We start from the raw sequence: 23142 nt of genomic DNA on the forward strand, positions 1-23142 counted from the left end.
AGTAGGAAAATCCACCACACCGAGCTAGCCTAGCAGGAATCAGCTGAGCAGGCAACAGAGGTAATTACTCTTCGAGACATGGACACTCGCAGTTGAGTAGGTCATTGTGCAGGGCGAAATGACGCTATCAGCCCGTCTGGCCCCCTAACAGGGATGCATCTGCCCTCCCGATAGGGCTGAACAGGGCTGGACAAGGATCTGAGGGATTTTCCTGCTTGTTGGCTGCTCCCTGTGCAGCAACTCGGCCATGGTGCGTCTCATCCAAGCTTTGGCTAGCATAATAGTGCTTACTGGCCCAAAAGCTTAGCAGACGTGGCTAGGAAATGAATTGACAGGATTCGATGTAATATCCACGGGTCTGAGCGTTGACGTTGCACAGCAGCTGTTGATAGTCGGTCGGATGGAGCAGCTGGTCAGGGTCAAGGCGCGCTTTGGTTGTTCTTTCGGCGGCGGGCCAGAGTTCCGGGCTCACTCTAACCGATGCAAGTCTCGGTGAAAGGCGCATGTCGGGTCAACATAATGCGATCCACACTGTGTGCTACATAGTATAGAACGATCTTTACATCATTAGTCAAGAAACCTATTTGATGCTAAAACGTTGAATCGACAGGCCAGTGAAGTATTGATTCGAGACCAGTAAGAAGTCTATTGTCTAACTACCCAATACATATATGAGAAAAATGTTATTACAGTAGAAAGTAAACCTCGTCCCCTGAAAGCACCCTCAGCAACCTTTACACCTCTTAAGCACTGGTAGAAGAGGGGATAGCACCGGACATGGAGCCGGAAGGAGCACCACCACCAGAACCACCACCGCCACCCATGGCAGAGCTCTCCGTGTTCTCGTGACCACCGGTCTCATCGTAGTACGCGGCAATGCTGTAGTAGGAGTTGTCGGTGTAGTCGGCAGTAGTGTTGATACCGATCTGGATCCAGGCGAACAAGCCGTCCTCGATGCGGTCACCGAGGTACAGGAACTCCGGGAAGGGGTCGTAGGCGCTGGTGGCCTGCTCGACACTCCACATATCGTCGGCATTGCTGGTAATGTCCTGGGTGTTGGTGGTGTAGGGATAGGTGTTCTCAACGGCGGTGCGCAGGACCTCGTTCCAGAAGAGCTGGCCAATGTGGGCGACGCTGCCGGTGCCCACTTGAAGGGTGCCATTGTTACGGTTGATGGTCGAGTTGAGGTGAGTCAGCAGGTGGGTGTGGATGGCGCGGCCGTCGTAGTGACCGGGGAAGATGGTCTGGAAGGTGACAACACCATCCTCATCGGTCTCCTGGATACCGCGGAGGAAGGTCGAGTCCCAGCCGTCGGCGGCGTAGTTGCCACTGGTGGAGATACCACTACATACTTAGCTATGGTCAAATAATACGACGAGAGCAGAACCATACCTGTAAACACCGGTCGCGTTGGCGTTCCAGATGTCGACCAGAGCACCCTGCACAGGCAGGCAAGTGTTGACATCGATGTACTGCACCTCGAGGAAGAGGTCGACACCATCACAGTACTTGTCTTCCTTGACGTTCTGACGGATCACTTCTCCCCAGACGTAGTAGGGGCCATCAGTGATGGTGGGAGTGAGGATGGAGCTGGTGTTGGCGCCGAAGATGTCGGCCTCAGAGGTCTGAGGGGAGTAGTCAAGGATGCCGGTCTTGTTGTGGTTGATGGCTTCCCACTTCTCGAGGGCAGCGAGGTTACGGCGGAACTTGTGGGGAGCTATCTATGGTTAGACGATGCAATCACGGTTTGCCCGTTCAGGCCTGCTTACCAGCAGTCACACCCCGCTTGGAGCGCAGCTCACGGGCAGTGTTGGCACGGCGAGAGACGGAGCGCTGCTGGACCTGTCTAGCCTGCTGGCTGTTGGAGCAAGCGTTGACTCCGTGTCTAGCCTGCTCAGCGAGGGCATCACGAAGGCGAATCTCCCGCTTGACGGCCTCATGGTCATGTTTCTCGCCGGGGTGGGCGAAGGCCAGAGTGGCTGCGGTGAGAGTGAGGAGCTTGGAGAAATGCATGATGAAGCTGCTTGAATGATCAAGATGATTGAGCTGTGATCGTGCTATTGATGCACCTCCAAGTCGTGGCTGAGGGTTTGGTTTTATATGCTCAACATTGTTGATGCCTCTTCTATAGCCGCGTCATCCAGTCCCATACTGGCGTGGCCGTCGGGCTACCCTGTGAGCCGTACTCGGTCCCTAGTGAATCTTTCTGATATCTCGAATAACTAGGGACTCGTCATCACGTACCCTGACGGCACTTGGAAGCCCTAGAGGAAGTTCCGAGATGCCGGCTGGGCAATGGCAGCTTCTTGGCGCCGCGTACGTGGATCCGCAGCGGAGGATAGAAGCTCAGGGAACTTGACCCTGGAAGGTGGATGATCGACAGGCAACACGAATCATTGCGGTGCAATTAGTACACATGGAGCGTCTGACGTTATCAAATCAGGGTTCCAGACAGCGTCCACGGGTCTGGGGTAGTCTTCGCGCCTTGGCTGTTGCTTCCGCCGATTCTGGATGGTGGCTTGGTGGTTTCATCTGCCAGGCCAAGGCCATGACTTGAGATTTAGTCTCTATCATTGACACTATATCTGTATAGTGATTCGTAATGCTTCGACGAGGTAGGCCACGGGAGAAGTTGTTACGTGGAAAATGGCAGGGTTTGTCGGGTTGTGATCTCGTCCGGGCTCTGTGGTGTCCGAATTTTTCCCTGCAACGGGTGGAGTCATGCAAATGATAGAAGCACGGGCTGCCGAAAACACCCAAAGATGTCCTTCCGAAGCAGACATGAGCCTGCATTGTATCTTCGAGGCGAAGCGCAGTCCAAAACAGAAGTGGCTGCGTATAGCTTCTTCACATCTCGAAACGGCAATGATTGCTGCACAATTGGTGGAAGTGCCGCTTAGTCAGATCCTCTGTTTTCCCTCGGCCACTGAAAGCCCAATATCGGGCAGTTGTGGATGCTTTTCCACTGCCATGGCCGAGCCGATGACGCACAAAACATCCGTCCTTCTAATTCGTCGTGCCACGAGAAGACCATCGGAGCATCACTTGCTCCCGTTCCTGGTACAGAAATGATTCTTCGCTTAACGTCTGGTGGGGCTTCATACCATCTAGTCAAACTACCTGAGGAGTAGTATATGTTGCGGCGGGTTCTAGTCAGTTTCGATGCTTGCATCGCATGACTCGAGTCGACGGATGATTAATCTCTGAATACTGGCAAAACTTTCGCCCGCTAGAGTTCGACATACTCGAGGCTGCAGTATTGATTCCTCGCAAGGATCTTCTTTACATTCAGGAACCCGGCTAAGCATGTAAAGACACTGCAGTCTTCACGACTCATCCTCACGTCGGATAAACCACCCGAACCCTGTGCTAGGCAGTCTGGCAGGTGGCTTTCGATTACCCGCATGCTTATCCCTGTGAAGTCATAGCTCACAACAAATCATGGAGCCTTTTATACTTTTGCTCGCGTCAGTCAGGAATGGGAAAGAAGTTTCGAAAGATAAAGTTCTGAAAAGCAAAACTGGGTGCAATCACCAGTAATCGAGAGTGTGTCACATTTCTTGTCTCTTCGGAGATGAGAGGTGCTGTAAACTGCGTGAAGGACACCATTCGTATAGACTCAGGCCTGTCGCTGAAGACTTGACGTATCTTGACCCTCTAGATTTTCACCGCTCGTGTATGATGTTGCCTATTGCCTCTTTACATTGGGTGCGGCTGCATTAGTGGCTCTTATCACCAACGTTGGGCACACTGATCGGCACGCATCACCCAGCCACCGTATCCTTAACCTTCTCCAGCAGCACCCATGTTGACCAGACAAACATCAACGTACAAGGATCAGAGATACCTACAATGGCTTCCTCCAAAACCGAGCTCGACTATCGCATTTCGGATGATCTCGGCTACGGCCTTGGTAGCGGAACCGCAGCAGCATTCCGACTCAATGGGATATTTCACTTCTGGAAAGAGCACCTCGGCTTCAACATCCACCCGACCATCCGAGAGTCCCTGCAGACAACCAATCCCCGCATCGCAGATGTAGCCACAGGCACAGCTATCTGGCTCATAGACCTGGCGAAAGAGCTTCCGGGTGCGACCCTTGACGGCCTCGATGTCACACTCGACATGGCGCCTCCAGTGGAGTGGCTCCCATCTAACATCACCTTGCGCCAATGGAACATATTCGAAGATTTACCCGAAGAGCTGGTGGGACAATTTGATCTTGTGCATCTGCGATTACTCCTACCAGTCATCCAGAATGGGGACCCCTCGTCCATAATCCAGAAGATCATCCGCATGCTAAAGCCCGGAGGATGGATTCAATGGGATGACCTGAACATTCGAGAGGCCAAGATCTTCAAAGCCAGGCCTGAACTCAAAACCGAAGCATTGGAATATCTCTCTCGGTTCTGGAATACAGGCGAACGGCAGGACTGGATAGGTCGTCTTCCGCAGAGATTTGAACAAGAGGGACTGGAAAGGACGGGTATTGATCGATATGAAAACTTGAAGCAATATCTAAAGGCCGACTGCGAGGGGTATATCGTGACTTGCGAAGAAACTGCCCGAACACTTGCTAGGAAAGGAAAGGTCGATGAGGCAAGGGAATTCTCGCAGATCGTCCACCAAGCATCGCTGGAAGCTGCAGCTGGCGCTGCCGTGGTGGCTACTAGGGTCGTTTGCATCGGGCAAAAGCCGGTGGAGCCGTGAACTCAGCGATCATCTGAAGGGAATTAGACAAATATATGGAATAGTTGATGAGTATGGCTATGACCGAGGGGTTGGATGTACAAACATAACGTGGTATGGAGTCGATGCGATTCAATACTTTTTAGGGACATTCTTTCTCCATATCATCAATAGGAAATTTGTCCGGAGAACAAAAATCTGATTGAACGTGGCAAAAATGAGGAACTTGCAAGGAAGTGCACAAGGGGATGAGCCTGCGTTGACATTTCAATAAGCTCAATTAGAAATATTTCTTCGTAGTTCAATACCTGTGGTCTCTCCATTAATGTCGCACACCACCACCAAATCTGTGGCACAAGTAGCGTCATCATTGTCCGAATGCCCTCAGGTATACTATAGTGTACTAGCTGCATGACCTGATTGGTTCCGTTTACTGTCAAGTGCGCCACAAGTAATCTCGACATGGTCAGCTACAATTGTCAGCTTTTGTGACCGGTCATGTGCTGCGAATCGTATATTTATAAGTAAAAGTTTGGTCGAATACAAACATCATGTAAAGATGTCTGGGCTCAATTGGGACACTGCTTTCTCTCATGATATCGAGATATATATCTCGAGATATATGGTCTAAATCTCACTAAGTCAACCAATATCACCAAACACCCTCGCCGAATTGTTTATCAAACAAAAATACAACTCGCCAGATCCACACAAAACACCAGTGCATCTAAGAACCATTCTCACACCGTCTCAAAAGCTCCCACAAATGCGGCTGCAAGAACTGCCTCTCCAGCCCCAACGTCTCCGCCAAATATGACCGCCAATTATCCTCCAAAGAGATCAAATCCTTGGGCTCAACGTCCCCGAGTGCCTGCACGATCATAAACCCGAGATACGTATCATCGTCCTCGAACGGTCTCGAGATCTTCAGCCATCGCGACCCCGGAAAAGCATGTAAAATATCCCCATCGATACAGCGGCTCTCGAGCGCCTCATAATCGGTGTCATCACAGTGGAAGGTACATGTTAGGAGATACCGGTCGGAACCTAACATATAAAACAGCTATATTAGCGAAGAAGTACCACGGACACCGTGTCGAGATATCACACATACCAGTGTTTCCCGTCTCGTTCCCCTCGCCGTTCTTGAGTACGAAGAGTTGCTGGAAGATCCTCGTATCGAATTCAGCAAATTCCAAACAAGACTTGGTCGTGCCCAGCATGCTATGTGTTTTCGGGATGCGAGCAAAGTTCTCCGGCTCCATGAAATCCAAATCGTCGCAGTCGTATGCCGCAAGCCAGCGGAACTGTTTCTGCGGTCCTATAGCTCGGAAAAACTCTCCTTTTCGGACGGAGCCTGTCTTTAGCACGTCCGGGACGTGGTGCTCTTGGTACCATTGACTAAAGACCCCGTCTGTGACGGTGGGGTCTCGGAGGCGGGATGAAGCGTAGAGCCAGAGGTGGGAGGATGACATGATTCCGATGATAGGGAACAAGGCACGGTATTCTAAGGGGATTGTTTTAGTCGATCGAATGATTCCATTATTAAGTGCGAAAAAGAACTCATCGGAGATAGATATATCGAGAAATTGGTAGATCGCTACTTCGCTCAGGAGCAAAAAGAACGGCCACGTTAGGAAACCACATTGACCTCTCGAATTGATATCAGACTGTATTGTGAATTGTGCGATGCGTCATATGACGCTATTCCCAGAGTGCCTGACGCCACGTAACTCAGCTATCAAGATCATGCTTTGGACTTCCCGGATAAAAGAACTCTGTCGGTGCCTGCTCACTTTCTGGACACTAGATCCCGCCAATAGAGGGAGATAAATCATCAATGAACCATGGTAATTCTGTTATAAAGCTGAGTTAACCAGTAACGAGTAGTAGTTTCTGTAGTAGCAAGCTGGCCGAGAAGTTAATGCGAAAATCTGTGAAATGCATTGCCATCCTGTATACATCTTGACCGACATTCCTTCCAGCGAGTGATGTGACATAGGTGCTGTTCATCCAGAGAAATAGCTATCACAACTAGACTTGAGTCGGAAAAAAATGTACCGTAGGCACAATATTACTACTTTGATGCTTTTTGAGGTGGTCTAGTTGACCTCCCGTGACTTTGAAAAGTCAGATCAATGATCCACCCAAACTGGGCTCTGGACCTGTCATTGAAACAATCCGGCATGGATCGACATCCAGCTGCAGGTAACACGCATGTCACACTCATAACAAATGCCATCTTCGAAGCGATTGTACCGCCTACAATGATCTGCCTCTTTGCGGCAATTACCTGCTTGAGGCTCTAGTTGAACGTAGGCCACTACCCGTGCTGAAAGTATATTGATCAATTCCATACCCAGTTTCACCTGAAGTTTGAGTTCAGTCCCGACATGGTAGGAGGCAAGTCATTGGCATTGTATAAGCCGGTCGCATGCTTTCTCCTTCCAAGCACAGTCCTCTTCTCACGGCGTGGTTTCAGGAAGCTGACCCAGTTGGCAGATGGCGCCAATATCTCGGTCATTCATAGACAAATTCAAGTTTCAGATTCACGAATCACATTCCGTGGTTCTCTTGCTCCCGTGTATGTGATATGGGTATGGGGGCCTGCCATCTGGCCCAATTGCTTGAATTATACCAGCTACAGAACGAATACTTCACGACCAGCCGTTCGTGCCTAATTCCTGCTCCGAAAAATCAGAATAAGCCGCAACCGAGCAGGTAAGGGGTGCCATCAAAATACGAGAATTAAGCTCAAAAGCACAAAAAAGCATTCGATGTATCCGTACCTGCCATGCCGTTCTCAGTGCCATGGTCCAAATTTGAAGCCTGCCAGTGCTGTGTCCTTGCGCACTGTCCCCTCCGGCAGTGGCTGAGGCCGGAAAAAGTGTGACCCACCGCCTTACTTCAGTAGAAGTTTGTGGAAAGTCAAAGATCCATGTGGCTTACAGGCGTGCAACTTGGCGAAAATTAGTTGCTTGCTTATTTTCACGGTGGCTGGGAGAAGACGACGTAGTTGACACCAGCGGGTTTTACATCGTGTGTAACCGTTTCCGGGCGCGGGCTATATCCAGGTGAGAATCGGATAGGAGGCAAAAGATTGAATTCGAAACACATCAGTCTTGACTTCGTGTTATCCTGCTCTACCTCCATTATCCCTTCTGGGGGCCCAACACCTGTATCATGCGATGTAATGTGGGTATAACCGTCCTGCCAATTGCCCACCCAGTCATTAGAACGGAATATATAAGACCACCCAAGGCGGGTAATGATCTTCGCCGGGAGGTGTAAGACAACCTCCTTGCTAATCAATACGAGATATTATGCGACCTGTATACCGCTGGGATAATTCGGTAATGCCAGGGCTCACTACCATGTGAATGTATCACTGCTTCTGAGCACTCGATTTGATTCTGCGAAGCGCACCCCGCGGAATTGCTGGGACCTGAGTTCTAGGCCGCAAGGAGGGCAATTGACAGCGTATTTCCGCCCCCATTTCTCCACCCTTTCCCCGCAATCCATACCTTTCGCTTGTGTCTAGCGTAACCTCATGTCTTGACGGCCAGCTTGATAACATTGTGGCTCGTTGCATGACGCCCAATTAGGCGTCCCCTCTCTCAGCACACGTGGACTGATGCATGGACATCTAAGCGTCTCCTAGAGCAAGGAATTATGTTCGTGTTTGAGCCTTAAGGCTGAGAGTGCGCGTCAGTGCAAGGTACTAGTACTGTCTTCCATGTGATGGGGGGAAGATGAGAGAGAGGGAGGCTATCAGACCATGCCTCCCTGCCGGATTACTCCGACCGCTATGTTTCCGTTCGACTCAGGAAGGCTTGCGGGCGACTGACAGCGATTGGACGAGCCAAGAGCTGGGCGCGGTCATCTGCAAGCCCCAGGAGCCGTGGGAAGCTTTGGTAGCTTTGGCCGGCAGCGCCACGTCGGATAGATCGGCCGCCACCTACGTGCTCTGGATCAGATGGAAGACCGCCAAGGGAGCCAATGCGACACAAGCAACCAATGACCCATGAAGTCAAAAGAGTTATTCACGCAGTACGAAGTAAACTCCTGATGTCGGGTCACCTGTTGGGATGTCCTGCACTCCTCGAAGCTGGAGATCACGTGGCCATCCGTGGGGGCCTGAGGCCGATTCATCGCCGCATTGGGGAATCCCGGCATGTAGCCATTCAGGCAATCCTACAAGCGATCCCATTAATTTCCCTAAACTGACACTAACCTCCGACCGGCTCACGTTAGCTTTCCGTAGCGTGGGATTCAACTCAAATCATATCTCTTGTAAGCAACCGAAGTTGGGTTAGGCAGACCCACGGCTGTCTCGTGGCCTGACCATTGCTGCATCCCGTCCATCTGGACTGGCCTACCAATCCCCGTGGGGTTTCCCCAGCCGGGGTGCTGCTTTCAACGCTATTCAGTCGTCCATAGTACACTGACCTTATCCATGGTTGACTTGGACCTTCCCATCTCCTCATACCTATCTAGGGTTATGTCTTGTCGGCGCCCGACCGCGACCATAGGCGCCGGACTCGGTGCTCCCCTCAACCCCTCCTTTGCGGAAGACTGACCTCCTTTAATGCATCCTTGAATGACGGCATGAAATCAGCCATCCTGGTCCAATGTGGCCAATCCAGTCCATTGTTTCGTTCCCACATCGACTAGGATGTAACGGAGCCTTGTGCTCAAAGCATTGCCAATCCAACCAGGTGCCGTCTGGTTGGCTCGCACCCGCGTCGCGGTCGGTATATGCCGCATCAAAGAACTCCACGATTAGTCGAACTCTGTGCCCATGCACCGTTTTGGCCAGGTCGTTGTCTCGTCGTCATTCGGCGAATGCACTGACGGATCCACCGCCGAGGGCAAGGCTCTCGCGTGAGATTTGATAAATGGCCGCGGTGTCTCCCACCACCCCCGGGGGCTTTGATTATCCCTGAAAGGTGATTGTCAAACTGCTAGTCCCAAGTCCTGCGACTGAAGTATGTTTTTGTTGGCCTCCAAGCCACAGTCGCGTAGAAAATTCAGGGTATCGGCCTTCCGGTTCCTCTCCATTACTTGAACCACCTCCCCCTCTGCGTCGTGTTTCTTTACCTCGTCAGCAAGACTCTAGCCGCGTCTACTGTGAGCACATTCCGTGTTCAGTGGATCCCTCATAATGGAAGGAGAAGGGGTCACGGCAAAGGCCGTACAGAAGGACGAAAATCCTGCCAGCGTTGAGCACGCGGAAAAACCGCAGCAGCGACACGATGTCTTGGATATCGAAGGGCGATCGGGCGGTCTTAATGCCGTGTTTGAGAACCCACTAGCAGGTGTTCCTCGGGAGCAACTCCTCAACGACGTAGAGCGCTTTTGTCGCCAGTACGGTCTCGAAGCTCACTTGGACGATTTCCGTAAAGGCGCCCTCATTTCACAAAACCCGCAAGGCGCATTGGACCTCCCCGACTTGACCGAGGCGGACAAGGAGATCCTCCGGCGGGAACAGACGCATAAATGGTCGCAGCCCTGGCAGCTCTACTTCATGGCCTGTAAGTGGTTTTCCCCGGTACTATCCATCATGGCATTTCCCTGTCCCGGTGCTGACGATGCTTCTATAAAGCCATGTGCTCTCTCGCAGCCGCCGTACAAGGTATGGATGAGACCGTCAACAATGGCGCCCAGGCCATCTATCTCGATGTAGGTGCTCCCTTGCCTTTATGCTCAAACGGTCCGTGCTAACAACAAGCAAGGAACTTGGGATTACTGCTCCCCGCTTTTCAGACCAAATGCAAGATTATCTTACTGGGCTCGTCGTTGGCGCCCCCTATCTAGCGTGTGCTATTCTCGGCTGCTGGCTCACCGAGCCCATGAACAGGTACCTGGCGCGACGGGGCACGATTTTCTGGTCTTGCCTCATCGCGGCAGTAGCTTCCATCTGGGAAGGCGTGGCTAATTCCTGGGTTAACCTCTTCATCGCACGGTTTGTCCTCGGTCTTGGAATCGGTTCCAAATCGTCTACCGTGCCTGTGTATGCGGCTGAATGCTCCCCGGCTCCCATCCGAGGTGCCCTTGTGATGATGTGGCAGATGTGGACAGCATTTGGCATCATGCTTGGTAATATCATGGGCGTTGCTTTCATGGGCGTGTCGAGGGATCTTTCCTGGCGTCTCATGCTCGGATCAACCGTGGTCCTGCCCCTCGTCGTCTGCGCGCAAGTCTACTTCTGCCCGGAGTCCCCTCGATGGCTTATCCAGCATAACCGAATCAACAAGGCTTTCGAGTCTTTCCGCACTCTCCGCCCGTCGGATCTGCAGGCGGCCCGAGACTTGTACTACGCGTACGTTCAGGTGGAGCTGGAGCGGAAAGTCAACACCGGGAAGAACTTCTTCTCCATGTTCCTCGAGCTCTTTACGGTCCCACGCAATCGTCGCGCCACGCTTGCTAGCTGGATTGTCATGTTTCTCCAACAATTCTGTGGAGTCAACGTCATAGCTTATTATTCCACAACCATCTTTCAAGATTCCGGATATAGTATCCAGGAAGCCCTATTGGCCAGTATGGGAACCGGTATCCTGAATTGGGTTTTTGCGCTCCCCGCGTTTTTCACCATTGACACATGGGGCCGTCGAAATCTTCTGCTCTTTACCTTTCCATTCTTAGCCATCTGGCTTCTCTGGACCGGATTCTCATTCTGGATTGAGCCGTGGAACGAAACCAGTAAAAAGCGGGTGGGAATGGTCACGACGGGCTTGTATCTGTTCGAGGTATTCTATTCCCCGGGTGAGGGACCCGTGCCATTTACCTATTCTGCCGAAGCATTTCCACTGCAGGTACGTGAGGTTGGCATGTCATGGGCCACTGCGACAACTTGGTGTTTCAACTTTATCCTGTCATTCACCTGGCCTATGCTCCTCAGAGCGTTCAAGCCTCAGGGTGCGTTCGGATGGTATGCCGCGTGGTGTGTGATTGGATGGTTTTTGGTTCTTCTGTTTGTGCCAGAGACTAAAGGTAAGTGTTGGGTTTCGCCATCAAAGCTAAGGGCTAAAGCTAACGTTGGATAGAACTTACACTTGAAGAGCTTGACCAAGTGTTTTCGGTCTCGACGCGCAAGCATGCATCCTACCAATTGAAGAATGCATGGTGGCATTTCCGTGTCTGGGTGCTTCGGCAGAAGTTGGAACCACTGCCCAAATTCTATGAGCATGCGGAGAATCTGGCGGAAGGGCACGCGGAGAACCACTCGCAGGAATATAATGAGAAATGATCGGTCCTGAGATATGGTATAGCTATTGGTAGGCGTGTAGTATTCGTTCAGGGGTTCTCTGACGATGAAGTCTAATTGTTGTGGTGATACGTTGATTGGTGGATGCGAGAGATAGTTGTTTGATACCTGAGCTTAATACTCGTGAATAATATCTGCTTTTTAGTATCTGGCAAGGCATAAAAAGTTACAACTAACTTGTAGAGGGACGTGTCGGTGCTTGAGAGAGGTGGTGAACTGAAGTGGGAATCGTAATTGGTTGTGGGTTGGTAATCTCAAACCAAGGAAGGAACAACCAAATCAAACAAAAGCAGGTGACCCGGTCTGCACTGCACATCGTTGTCAAGCCAATGACTTCCCTCTTGTTTAGCATAAGTCGGTGGATCCAGGGTGTAGACTGTTAATCTTTTGCAGAGCTAATCAGTCGAATTGGTTAATAGTACTTATCACGCAGGGAAGTAGTTGACCCCCACCCGGCTTAAGCCTGCAATTGTGGGAGGTGCTTCGATTTTCGAATCAACATTCTGTTATACTATCCAGAAACTGTGCAAGATGGCCTCTGGGCTTTAAGGAGGCACAGAAGACTTATGTTCCAGATTCCAATCACAGACGACCCCGTCTCATGATGATATGCGCCGTAGTCAATACAAAAGCTGTAAGACCAATAGCAGTTACTAGGAAAAGGCTCCCACTCTTCCCCAGTTGAAGTTTCTGCATTTCGAGTTGAGAACAGTAAAATACGTAGAAAAGAAATCCACTATAACTTACTGTAGATTCTTCTATAGAGGCTTCCATTTCACTGAATTGTTCTTCTTCGTAGGTGACAATGTTGTCGTCTCCAAGCTCCATATAATATTGCTGCAGCTGTTCTACTTTTGCCTTGACAAAGTCCTCCCGAGCTTTATGCATCTCTGGGGTGGTGGTGATGTTGTATACTCTTCTAGCAATTGACTTGCGAGGGCCCCAGCAGTACTCATCCAGTAAGTCCCAGTATATCATGTCGACTGATGGTACCATGCGACACGCCATGTTGAACCACGCGCTTCTGTCCTGGATCGACTGCCGCATGCGTGCCGATAGATTGTATTTAGAAGGGTTGATCCCCTGTTCTGTCTCCTTTGCCTCCATGCACCGCAAGAAAAGGTCTGCTTTCGGTAAGAATTCATCAAAAAACGCGTTCACGCCGGAGTTGTAGATGATCCGATGAGGTCGTTCCAGAAGTAGCCACCACGGGATACTGCCGGCAAATTGGGCCGGGGCCGCGTAGCAGAACTCCCAATCAATGATCCCGGTGATTTGAAGGGAGTCATTCACTAGAACGTTCCCAGGGCATAAATCATCGCAGAATAATTTGAAGGTGCCATGGTTATCTTCATGGGAGAGAAAATTGAATGTTGAGGCCTTCATCAAATGCGACAAGCGTATTTCTCGCGGCAGTCCATGGCGTCGTAGATACTGTTACGTTGTTGTCGAAGATGATTCGACTGCAACTCAAGAAGCGAGACGATGTAGTCTGTGGAGCTGGTATAAGTTCTCGGTGGAGTAATATCCTTCAGCCCGCATGTCCGGATTAGCTCGTTCATAGCCAGGGTTAAAGGCCGTTTGGTTACTTGTGGCTTGCCAGTCACTTGGTCGCTATCCAGGCTACCAATGCAGTCGAAGTCAAGTATCCACAGTTCCAGTAATACCCGTGCCATTTGCCTGTACAACGCCTTGAGCGTTCCCTCGTCGATATCTGGGTTGAGAGTCTCCTCCTTATCGGATGAATTACTGTCGCGGAGGACGTCCGACATCTTTCTCCCTTCAACCCACGTCATCATAATGTACGGGCCCAGGCCTGTAGGATTTTAGTCTGCTGTTCCGGATGCAATTACCCGGGGAACAGGAATGGTTGTATTGCCAGCAATGTATTCCATGAGTATGGCTTCTCCGCGGATTTTCTTGTCGGGGAACATGGATTTCCCCGGAAGTGGAAATCGGATTAGCCAGTCATCGTCACCATCATCCCAGTGTAGATGGAAGCTAAAGTTTAATGATCCGCTGTGCATTGATCGAAGCAGACAATCATCTCGGTTGCGATACTTGTTGGCCAGTTCGCAGATGCCCCTGGCGGATCTGGAACACAGTTTCACCCATTCCTTTCTCAACCCGTCAAAGCAATTAAGCGCTAGATTATCAAAATCCATTACTTGTTTGGACTAAAAGTCTGAAGACGCGTCCTTCTTCCAAGGAGAAGGGAGAAACAAAGACATGCTGCTGGGGAATATCGAGACACCGCCCGGTCACCTGATCTGGGTACGCTATTCTGCATAGTATGAGAGTGTCCTGACCAAGTAAAGCGCAAGTTTAACAACTTCGAACGGTCTCACAGAAATTCTCCAATGCCATATTAAGTGCTGCTCTACTGCTCTATCCTTTACAGTACAACAAGTTCTATCTATAACGGTTTATCAAACACAGACACATCTAACCTCTAGGCAAAGCCAGGCTTGGTCATCTTGTGAACATAATCCTCCAGGAGCCTATCCTCCTGCTCAACAATGGGCTCCACAACAGTCATGCCCCGATCGATTTCGGCCTTCAGACGTTCCCACTCATCCGAGGTACCATTAACAGCACCGGTAGTCTCCTTACGCTGAACAGCATCCCCATTGGCATGTCCATTCTCAGCTCCAGTAGCATGGCCATTAGCAGCGGTGGCGAAGAGGAAAGGAGTGTAACCCGCAGCCTCGAAAGCATCCTTGGGAGGAACGGTGTAGCGGCCCTTCTTCAGGACGTACTTGCTGATGGACACAGCGTAGAGTCTCTTCTTGAGCGCCTCGGGGTCGTCCTGGGACTTCTTTCCCTTGCCAGGCTTCAGGAAGTAGGTGACGATGTAGATCCATTTCTGGTCGAAACTGGCCACATGCGACTTGACCTCGTACTTGGTGTAGGCGGGGATCTCTCTCTTGAAGGTGGTGTAGACGCTGCCCAAAATGAAGCCCAAGAAGCCCTTCTTTCCCTGTTCTTGCAGACGCTTTTCCAGGAGCGCAGCGCCCTTCACAACGATGCTGGACATGAGAGCGGTACGGGAGACATCGAGATCGGAGAAGTAGGTCGAGTTGGATTTGTGCATGTTGAAATCAAGTTCCATAATGGGGGCGCGAGAGTAGATGCTGACGGGCTCGAGGACCTCGGTGCAGGGACGGGCGGGCTGTTCGACGGCGGGGGTAATGAGGTAGCCATGCTTGAAGAAGTAGCGGTAAACGCGGACCTAGGGTTGTCAGCAAGCTGATATGAATAATATGATGGTACGCAAAGCGTCCGAATGCGACGTACATGCCAAATGATGGGGAGAGTCTTCAGGTTGAGCAAAGCAAAGAAGACGGCAGCAGCTTTCCAGAAAGTGACGGACTCCCAAAGGGAGCTCGCCAACGAGCGAATAGCCTCCATGTGGCGATATTAAAAGATAGGGGCAATTAAATGAAGGTATATGTACAGAAAGAAAACGACAGAGTCTATAATGATGGTCTATGCATGAATGATCGCCCAAGACAAAAAGGCGGGATTCCAGAAGCCTTAAAGAAAGGCCAGGCGGCAGCGGAAAAACTTGCCGTGGGGCGGCTGCCCCGATTAGTGATAAGCTCCGATAAGCTGCTGCCGAGGTTCGCCCCAAAAGGGGTCGCGCTTCCGTGCAAACTTTGATGCGATGCCCACTTCTTGCCCTTCTATCCACAGTGCAGTCAGTCTCCGAGCTGGCCACTGTCGATCCCGATCGGGAAGTAGTCGTTCGATGACATAGTATGTCGTGGCTTAGTTATGGTGGATCTTATCAATGTAGATGCCAGCAGATAGCGAGCTTCACGGTGCTCTCACCGAGGCAAGCAGACTCTCTCCCACCAGGTGACCTATCTTCGTATGATATCACCTGTTACGGCAAGAAGAGACCTTCTTATATCCGTCAGTTCCCCAACAGAATGCTGTTGGTGTCCGCTTCTCCACTCCATTGAGTAATGTGGAATCCGATCTGGTCTCCACCAGGTGCGGCTGGTAGCCCAGCTCTCTTCTAGCCCGACGACGATGCCATAATGTAGCTATCGCGGCCCAGCACACCGGAGAAAGAATGGCTATATCGTGTAAACAATAAGATCACAGAGGACAGCTATTCTCTAGGGTCACTTTTGCAACGCAAAGGAGGTCGGAGACCATCTGTCCGAGCTTAGCGGGGAAGCCGAAAGTTCAACCTTTCTTTCAGGTCTCATCCATGGTGAAATGCATATGCTGAATCACCTACAATATGTAAAAGAATGGAGGATATCCTTCAAAGAACTGAAGAAAAATGGATGCTGTAAGAATGCGGCCACCCCTTTACTTACCCCGCAATCCCGCCGGGAATATCCCGGTTCTCTCGTCTCCTGACGTGATGAATATCGGGGTAGAATTGGCCCGACCTGGGATTTAATAGTATTCTTCCACCAATCCACCTGCATCTGGACCTCACCCATGGCAGTTCGAGTTATTGAACCTGCATATGCGTGCCATTTCTGCATGAACTTCCACGCCACTTCCCTCCATGTCCTGTTCACCGTTTTCTCGCGTGGATAATAGCGCGAACGGGGTTCGAGCGCACCATTCTTTAACCGGCTCGGCAATGCAATCACAGATACTATAAAATGTGAGAATATGGCGCAGGTGCTAAGCAAGTATTGCGCGTGTGCGGCAACAGCTTTCTTCCCACCATGAAGCTGCAGTCCATACTTTCATGCTGGGCGATTTTGGTCGCCCAAATTTGGGCGACTACAGATGGTCTGACAGACCTGGTCGCCTGGGATCCTTACAGTCTAACTGTCAATGGCAATCGCCTGTTTGTCTATTCCGGAGAGTTCCATTATCCCCGATTGCCGGTTCCAGAAATGTGGCTTGATGTCTTTCAGAAGATGCGCGCACATGGCTTCAATGCTGTTAGGTTTGTGCAATATGATTGATGTCTCAATGTTCTTTCAGGTCCCTAATTCATGACAATTGTCACATAGTCTGTATTTCTTCTGGGACTATCACTCTCCGATCAATGGAACATATGACTTTGAGACCGGAGCACACAATATTCAGCGCTTATTCGACTATGCCCAAGAGGCCGGAATCTACATCATCGCACGGTTAGTTATCGTGGTCCACCTTTCCCTTTGGATTTGCTGACATCATGCCAGTGCCGGACCATATTGTAATGCTGAGTTTAACGGTGGTGGTCTAGCTTTATACCTCAGTGACGGGAGCGGTGGTGAGTTGCGAACAAGCGACGCGACATATCACCAGGCGTGGACACCCTGGATTGAGCGCATTGGGAAGATCATTGCGGACAATTCCATTACCAACGGTGGACCAGTCATCCTCAACCAGATCGAAAATGAACTTCAGGAGACCACACATTCTGCGAGCAATACCTTGGTCGAGTATATGGAGCAGATCGAGGAGGCTTTCCGAGCTGCTGGCGTGGACGTTCCCTTCACCAGCAACGAAAAGGGCCAGCGATCTCGAAGCTGGTCGACAGACTATGAGGATGTGGGTGGTGCGGTCAACGTCTATGGCCTAGACTCGTACCCGGGAGGGCTCAGCTGCACCAACCCTTCTACGGGCTTTTCAGTCCTACGGAACTATTATCAGTGGTTCCAGAACACTAGCTACACGCAGCCTGAATACTTGCCTGAGTTTGAAGGTGGCTGGTTCTCTGCCTGGGGCGCTGACTCGTTCTACGACCAGTGCACAAGTGAGCTGAGTCCACAATTTGCGGACGTGTACTACAAGAACAATATTGGTCAACGGGTCACCCTCCAAAACCTGTACATGCTGTACGGGGGAACTAACTGGGGCCACCTGGCTGCACCTGTGGTGTATACGTCGTGTAAGTTCATTCGCTTGATTCCGCATACACAGCCACGCTGACTAGCTGTAGACGACTACAGCGCTCCTCTCAGAGAGACCAGACAAATCAGGGACAAACTGAGCCAGACGAAGCTCGTTGGTCTGTTCACGCGAGTGTCTTCTGGCCTGCTGGGAGTCGAAATGGAAGGGAATGGCACCTCCTACACATCTACCACCTCGGCATACACATGGGTGCTTCGGAACCCCAACACGACCGCTGGTTTCTATGTCGTACAGCAGGATACCACGTCCTCGCAGACAGACATCACTTTCTCCCTGAACGTGAATACTTCTGCGGGCGCGTTTACCTTGCCCAACATCAATCTGCAAGGAAGGCAAAGCAAGGTAATCTCGACTGATTACCCACTCGGTCACAGCACGCTCCTGTATGTATCAACTGACATCGCGACATACGGAACGTTTGGGGACACGGATGTTGTCGTGCTCTATGCGCGCTCCGGACAGGTGGTGTCCTTTGCCTTCAAGAACACGACGAAGCTGACCTTCGAGGAATATGGTGACTCGGTGAACCTGACTAGCAGTTCAGGTAATCGCACCATTACCTCATACACTTACACTCAAGGCAGTGGTACAAGCGTCGTGAAGTTCTCAAATGGCGCCATCTTCTATCTTGTGGAGACAGAAACGGCATTCCGATTCTGGGCGCCACCTACCACAACAGACCCATATGTGACAGCGGAACAGCAAATATTCGTGCTTGGGCCATACCTAGTGCGCAACGTTAGTATCTCCGGCAGCGTTGTGGATCTGGTTGGAGACAATGACAACGCCACCACTGTGGAAGTATTCGCCGGTTCTCCCGCGAAGGCCGTCAAATGGAACGGCAAGGAGATTACCGTCACGAAGACAGACTATGGCAGTCTTGTAGGATCAATTGGTGGCGCCGATAGCAGCAGCATCACGATCCCAAGTTTGACAGGATGGAAAGTTCGCGACTCCCTGCCAGAGATCCAGTCTTCCTATGATGACTCCAAGTGGACGGTGTGCAACAAGACAACTACCTTGAGTCCAGTCGATCCACTTAGCCTTCCTGTCTTGTTTGCGTCCGACTATGGCTACTACACAGGTATCAAGATCTATCGCGGTCGGTTCGATGGGACTAACGTGACTGGGGCAAACCTGACTGCGCAAGGAGGTCTGGCCTTTGGTTGGAACGTCTGGCTAAATGGCGATCTTGTGGCCTCGCTCCCAGGTGATGCCGACGAAACCTCATCTAACGCGGCCATTGACTTTTCCAACCATACCTTGAAGCAGACGGATAATCTGTTGACTGTTGTGGTAAGTTAGCACGCAGGTACGCTAGTCTAGAGAGACATAACTAACCAGCTCATCCAGATCGACTACACCGGACATGACGAAACGTCTACTGGTGACGGCGTGGAAAACCCTAGAGGACTTCTCGGAGCAACGCTCAATGGCGGTTCTTTCACAAGCTGGAAGATCCAAGGAAACGCTGGAGGTGCCGCTGGTAAGAACTCCGTGGGTCCCCTTTCCTCAATCGCACTAGGCTAAGAAGATTGTTCCCTTCGTGACAATAGGAGCATATGAGCTCGACCCTGTGAGAGCCCCCATGAATGAAGGTGGCTTGCTGGCCGAGCGTCAAGGTTGGCATCTTCCAGGATACAAGGCCAAGTCATCGGACGGCTGGACGGACGGATCACCGCTTGATGGACTCAACAAGTCAGGTATGGATCAGTATCCTTCACACCCGCACCTACACCTACTCGCTGCTCGTTGTTGTCCATGTCTGATCCAGAGTAACAGGGGTCGCCTTTTACCTTACCACCTTCACCCTTGACCTTCCCAAGAAGTATGACGTTCCTCTGGGTATCCAATTTACCTCACCATCAACCGTCGACCCAGTGCGCATCCAGCTCTTCATCAACGGATACCAATATGGCAAATACGTCCCATATCTGGGGCCGCAAACAACGTTCCCCATCCCACCTGGTATCATTAACAACCGCGACAAGAACACCATTGGCCTTAGCTTATGGGCGCAGACGGATGCGGGAGCCAAGTTGGAGAACATTGAGCTGATCAGCTATGGTGCGTATGAGAGTGGCTTCGATGCAGGCAATGGAACGGGTTTCGACCTAAATGGAGCAAAATTGGGTTATCAGCCTGAGTGGACGGAAGCTCGGGCAAAGTACACCTGATGATGTTCACTCATTAGTAGCAATTTATCAGTATGAGTGGAGAGGAGAGCAGGTGTATATATTTTGAGTAGTAAGGAATGTGACAAAGCATATCAGTGGTTGGGATGCGTTCTAGCAAATTCTTCAAGAGTAAACTAACGAGTAATATCTTCATTGCAACCTGCGAAACTAAGATGAGCAAGTCAAATGGGATCTGACTCGAACGAAGTCTGCAGAGCCATAGAGTTATGGTGAATAATAGAGATGCTGTGGGATCCCCGCCTTCTGCCTCAGGCAAGAAGGATGGACCCACCCGTAAAGAGCAGTAAACAAGCGCGTCGCGTCCGGCGACTTTGGTACGCAACTGTGTGGGATCCGTTCTTGCCGTTTATCTTTGAATATGGGAAAGATGACGCACAGATCAAGGTATTGAGGATAGAGATGCTGGCATCTCCTACTGACTACGGAGTATGCTCACGCACTTTTCGCAATTAAACCTCATAAAATAAAGATACAATTGGGGCCCTGCCCGATTCTATTTACGTTCTAAATCTGCCAACCAACAACCACTCCCAACATACCATATGTACAATCGACTCTAGTTCTCGGGGCGGGGGCCACCAAGCACCTGGTACCGCACCTGGGCTAGAAGGTTGTTGACACCGTCCCTTCCAAGCTTGTAGTAGACCAGACCGCCAAGGGCGATCGCGTATCCGAAGGCCTGGAGAGGAGTAACGGGATCGCGGAAGATGACCATCGAGGCAACGACGAGGAGGATATCCTTGAGGACTCCGGACAGGGTAAGGACAAGGGCGGAGGTTTTGCCAATCTGGAAAGCGTTAGCGAACTGATGCTCACAAGACCACTGTCGCGAAGACGTACCAGAAAGACGACAGCAACGTTCAGTCCGAAAGCCACGGCGGCGTTGAGAAACAGAGTACCCATGCCGAGTTGGTAGATGTCAGACATGTGCAGTGTGGGGAGCTCGACAACCGCAGTGACGACGGCGTTCATGACGGCGCAAGCAGGTGCGAAGTAGTACAGGGAAACCAACGGATCCATCTTGAATTCGGCAGAGCTGAGCAGGCGCTGAACCATAACCAGACGTACGGACTCGAAGATGGTCGCGAAGAACTGGCCTAATGAGGTGTTAAAAAACCGGCCAGGCGCCGAGAGTAGAATAAAAACCTACAGATGAATCCAATCATGGTGAACTTGATTTCACCAATAGAGGCAATGATAACACCGAGGACGATGAAGGAAATATTTCCGAGCAAGCTGAGCTTCACCGGCGCAATGCCCATGGCCCAAGTAGCAAGCAGCGTAGCCACAGAGTTGGTAGCCTGATCAAATTAGCGGCAGTCTTACACACGGAGTCGAAGTTATTCACCTTGAGCATCTGGATGAAGGACACACTGAGGTAGAGATATGCGAGGTTACCGCAGATCAAACTGAGAGAGAAGAATGCACCAATGGGGACGATGGCACGCCTGCAAGGACAAAACTGATTAGACACGACCGTTGATTGTTGATTTCCAGCACGATCCAACTGACATGTAGACACGAGAGGTCATAGGGACCTGGTGACGAGAGTCGAGCAGAGTGGTGAACCGCGCCATGAGGCGGGTCATGATGGTAGCGAAAACGAGATGCCATGTGGTCAGGAAGAGGGCTGCAGCATGTTAGTCGTTTGCGACGGACTTTCTCGGCGTGAATATTGGAATTGACGTACGGAAACCTGTAGAAGAGAAGTAACAACGGTCAGTTCACTAATCGCATGCTGGAGCAGAACAGAAGATGAGGTCACTCACTGAATCCAGCGGTATGGAGAATCCACTTGTTGAAAATGATCACACCGGAACTGAGAGCAATCCAGGTACTAGAGAGAGATTAACGAACATCCACAGGCAGCTACCACAGACATAAGAGTCGTACGCGATGTAGAAAGCCGGGTGCATGGCGGCCTTGGAAGGCTCCGCAGACACAGGCGTGTTGACGGTCGGCAATTGGGATTTGGCAGCCATGATGGACGGTCGCACACGAGCGGGCTGGCGAGATCGTGAGAGGGACGGGAACCAAGGAGGTCGACAGGAACAGGGCAGGAGGAACTCCGCAGAATGCTGCTGGAGAAGAGGAGAAGGAAAAGACCGACGACGAAGAAGAAGAAGAGGACAGCAAGGAGAATAAAAAAGCTTAGCGGCGGCAGGTGAAAAGCGCAGAAAAGCAGTACATTTGTTTGTTGGTGGAGCCCCGCCGGTCGTCAGCCGCCAATTTGCTGCTCGGGTTCCTGATCGGCGTCCCTCTTCACTTTGGCTCCTCCCACGCTCTCTCTCTCCAGCCACTTTCCCCAGCCCACGCTCATCAATTCTACGCAGTATGCCCGATCTTCAGGGTTTCTTTCATCCTCAACGATGATCTGCTCTCTTATGCATCCGCATTGTCATCTCATACAAGGCAGCGCCTTGTCCTGCCACCGATCAATGCCCATTGAGATGGCAGCTGAAAGAGACTATACATAGTAACCCAACCAGTCGAGCAACAGCCGATCGTCTCCAGGCCACGCGGCCCTTTGGGTCCAGCCTCGTCCCTCCGCGTCATCGCCCCTCCAGGCGTCAAATCCTATCCCGATGGCGTTACTTCGTCCTCCGAGCTCCAAGACATGCCCACTGTCTATCTCGAACACACTAACCATATTGATCGCTTCAATCGCTGGCATCATACCAATAAGGAAACTCACAATACCCGTTCGGAAAGTTGGTGGAGTCTGGTCGACCAAGCATATCCTCCGTGCACCCAGGGTTCTTCTGCCAGGGTCTTTGATAATTGCGGAGACTGTGTGCTTATCGATAGGGAATCTATCCACAATCTCCCCCCTAATTCACAACTGAATGGGATAGATACCTTGCATGCAACAGATTTTTTTTTTCCGTCGTCACCCACCTTCAACACAGTCTGTCCTCCATGACGTATGGAGAATGTGAAACTTGCAAAAGGCGACTTCGACGCCTTATTCGTCATCCACTGACATTTGCCTTGTCAAACATGGAACGCAGGAGAGGCAAAGTTGAAACATCCCGCTGTGTTGCGGGGCATCGATACTCCGAACGGTTGATCGGCTTACGAAGCTTGTCCCACCAAAGTTACTATAGT

At 51.1% G+C, this 23142-nt stretch overlaps 10 protein-coding genes across 10 annotated transcripts; 3 read left to right on the forward strand and 7 right to left on the reverse strand.

Annotated features, from left to right (window-relative positions):
- Positions 1–743: 743 nt before the first annotated feature.
- On the reverse strand, positions 744–2013 carry An06g00210 (uncharacterized protein; the record flags this gene model as incomplete). The annotated part of the gene is made up of 3 exons (XM_059747999.1): positions 744–1329; positions 1393–1717; positions 1770–2013. 3 exons carry the CDS (start codon positions 2011–2013, stop codon positions 744–746), a joined length of 1155 nt encoding a protein of 384 aa, XP_059603766.1.
- Positions 2014–2579: 566 nt separating this feature from the next.
- An06g00220 (hypothetical protein) lies at positions 2580–3406 on the reverse strand (the record flags this gene model as incomplete). The annotated part of the gene is made up of 3 exons (XM_059748000.1): positions 2580–2872; positions 2992–3116; positions 3246–3406. 3 exons carry the CDS (start codon positions 3404–3406, stop codon positions 2580–2582), a joined length of 579 nt encoding a protein of 192 aa, XP_059603767.1.
- Positions 3407–3852: 446 nt separating this feature from the next.
- An06g00230 (uncharacterized protein) lies at positions 3853–4710 on the forward strand (the record flags this gene model as incomplete). Its single annotated transcript, XM_001390814.1, has 1 exon — positions 3853–4710. The coding sequence occupies one exon, from the start codon at positions 3853–3855 to the stop codon at positions 4708–4710; it is 858 nt and encodes a 285-aa protein (XP_001390851.1).
- Positions 4711–5416: 706 nt separating this feature from the next.
- An06g00240 (uncharacterized protein) lies at positions 5417–6164 on the reverse strand (the record flags this gene model as incomplete). Its single annotated transcript, XM_059748001.1, has 2 exons — positions 5417–5736; positions 5804–6164. The coding sequence occupies 2 exons, from the start codon at positions 6162–6164 to the stop codon at positions 5417–5419; spliced, it is 681 nt and encodes a 226-aa protein (XP_059603768.1).
- Positions 6165–8961: 2797 nt separating this feature from the next.
- An06g00250 (uncharacterized protein) lies at positions 8962–9147 on the reverse strand (the record flags this gene model as incomplete). The annotated part of the gene is made up of 2 exons (XM_059748002.1): positions 8962–9099; positions 9139–9147. 2 exons carry the CDS (start codon positions 9145–9147, stop codon positions 8962–8964), a joined length of 147 nt encoding a protein of 48 aa, XP_059603769.1.
- Positions 9148–9853: 706 nt separating this feature from the next.
- Positions 9854–11938, forward strand: An06g00260 (uncharacterized protein; the record flags this gene model as incomplete). The annotated part of the gene is made up of 4 exons (XM_001390817.3): positions 9854–10223; positions 10295–10371; positions 10425–11682; positions 11736–11938. 4 exons carry the CDS (start codon positions 9854–9856, stop codon positions 11936–11938), a joined length of 1908 nt encoding a protein of 635 aa, XP_001390854.1.
- A 600-nt stretch (positions 11939–12538) lies between these two features.
- Positions 12539–13728, reverse strand: An06g00270 (uncharacterized protein; the record flags this gene model as incomplete). Its single annotated transcript, XM_059748003.1, has 3 exons — positions 12539–12646; positions 12704–13248; positions 13398–13728. The coding sequence occupies 3 exons, from the start codon at positions 13726–13728 to the stop codon at positions 12539–12541; spliced, it is 984 nt and encodes a 327-aa protein (XP_059603770.1).
- A 680-nt stretch (positions 13729–14408) lies between these two features.
- An06g00280 (uncharacterized protein) lies at positions 14409–15367 on the reverse strand (the record flags this gene model as incomplete). Its single annotated transcript, XM_001390819.3, has 2 exons — positions 14409–15188; positions 15254–15367. The coding sequence occupies 2 exons, from the start codon at positions 15365–15367 to the stop codon at positions 14409–14411; spliced, it is 894 nt and encodes a 297-aa protein (XP_001390856.1).
- A 1286-nt stretch (positions 15368–16653) lies between these two features.
- Positions 16654–20013, forward strand: An06g00290 (uncharacterized protein; the record flags this gene model as incomplete). Its single annotated transcript, XM_059748004.1, has 7 exons — positions 16654–16880; positions 16948–17070; positions 17122–17813; positions 17865–19132; positions 19190–19322; positions 19393–19539; positions 19619–20013. The coding sequence occupies 7 exons, from the start codon at positions 16654–16656 to the stop codon at positions 20011–20013; spliced, it is 2985 nt and encodes a 994-aa protein (XP_059603771.1).
- Positions 20014–20590: 577 nt separating this feature from the next.
- An06g00300 (uncharacterized protein) lies at positions 20591–22016 on the reverse strand (the record flags this gene model as incomplete). The annotated part of the gene is made up of 8 exons (XM_059748006.1): positions 20591–20821; positions 20875–21131; positions 21185–21335; positions 21365–21482; positions 21547–21664; positions 21725–21730; positions 21804–21853; positions 21928–22016. 8 exons carry the CDS (start codon positions 22014–22016, stop codon positions 20591–20593), a joined length of 1020 nt encoding a protein of 339 aa, XP_059603772.1.
- Between the last annotated feature and the right edge of the window lie 1126 nt (positions 22017–23142).

Source organism: Aspergillus niger, assembly GCF_000002855.4.
Source record: "Aspergillus niger supercontig An06".
NCBI classification, from domain to species: domain Eukaryota; kingdom Fungi; phylum Ascomycota; class Eurotiomycetes; order Eurotiales; family Aspergillaceae; genus Aspergillus; species Aspergillus niger.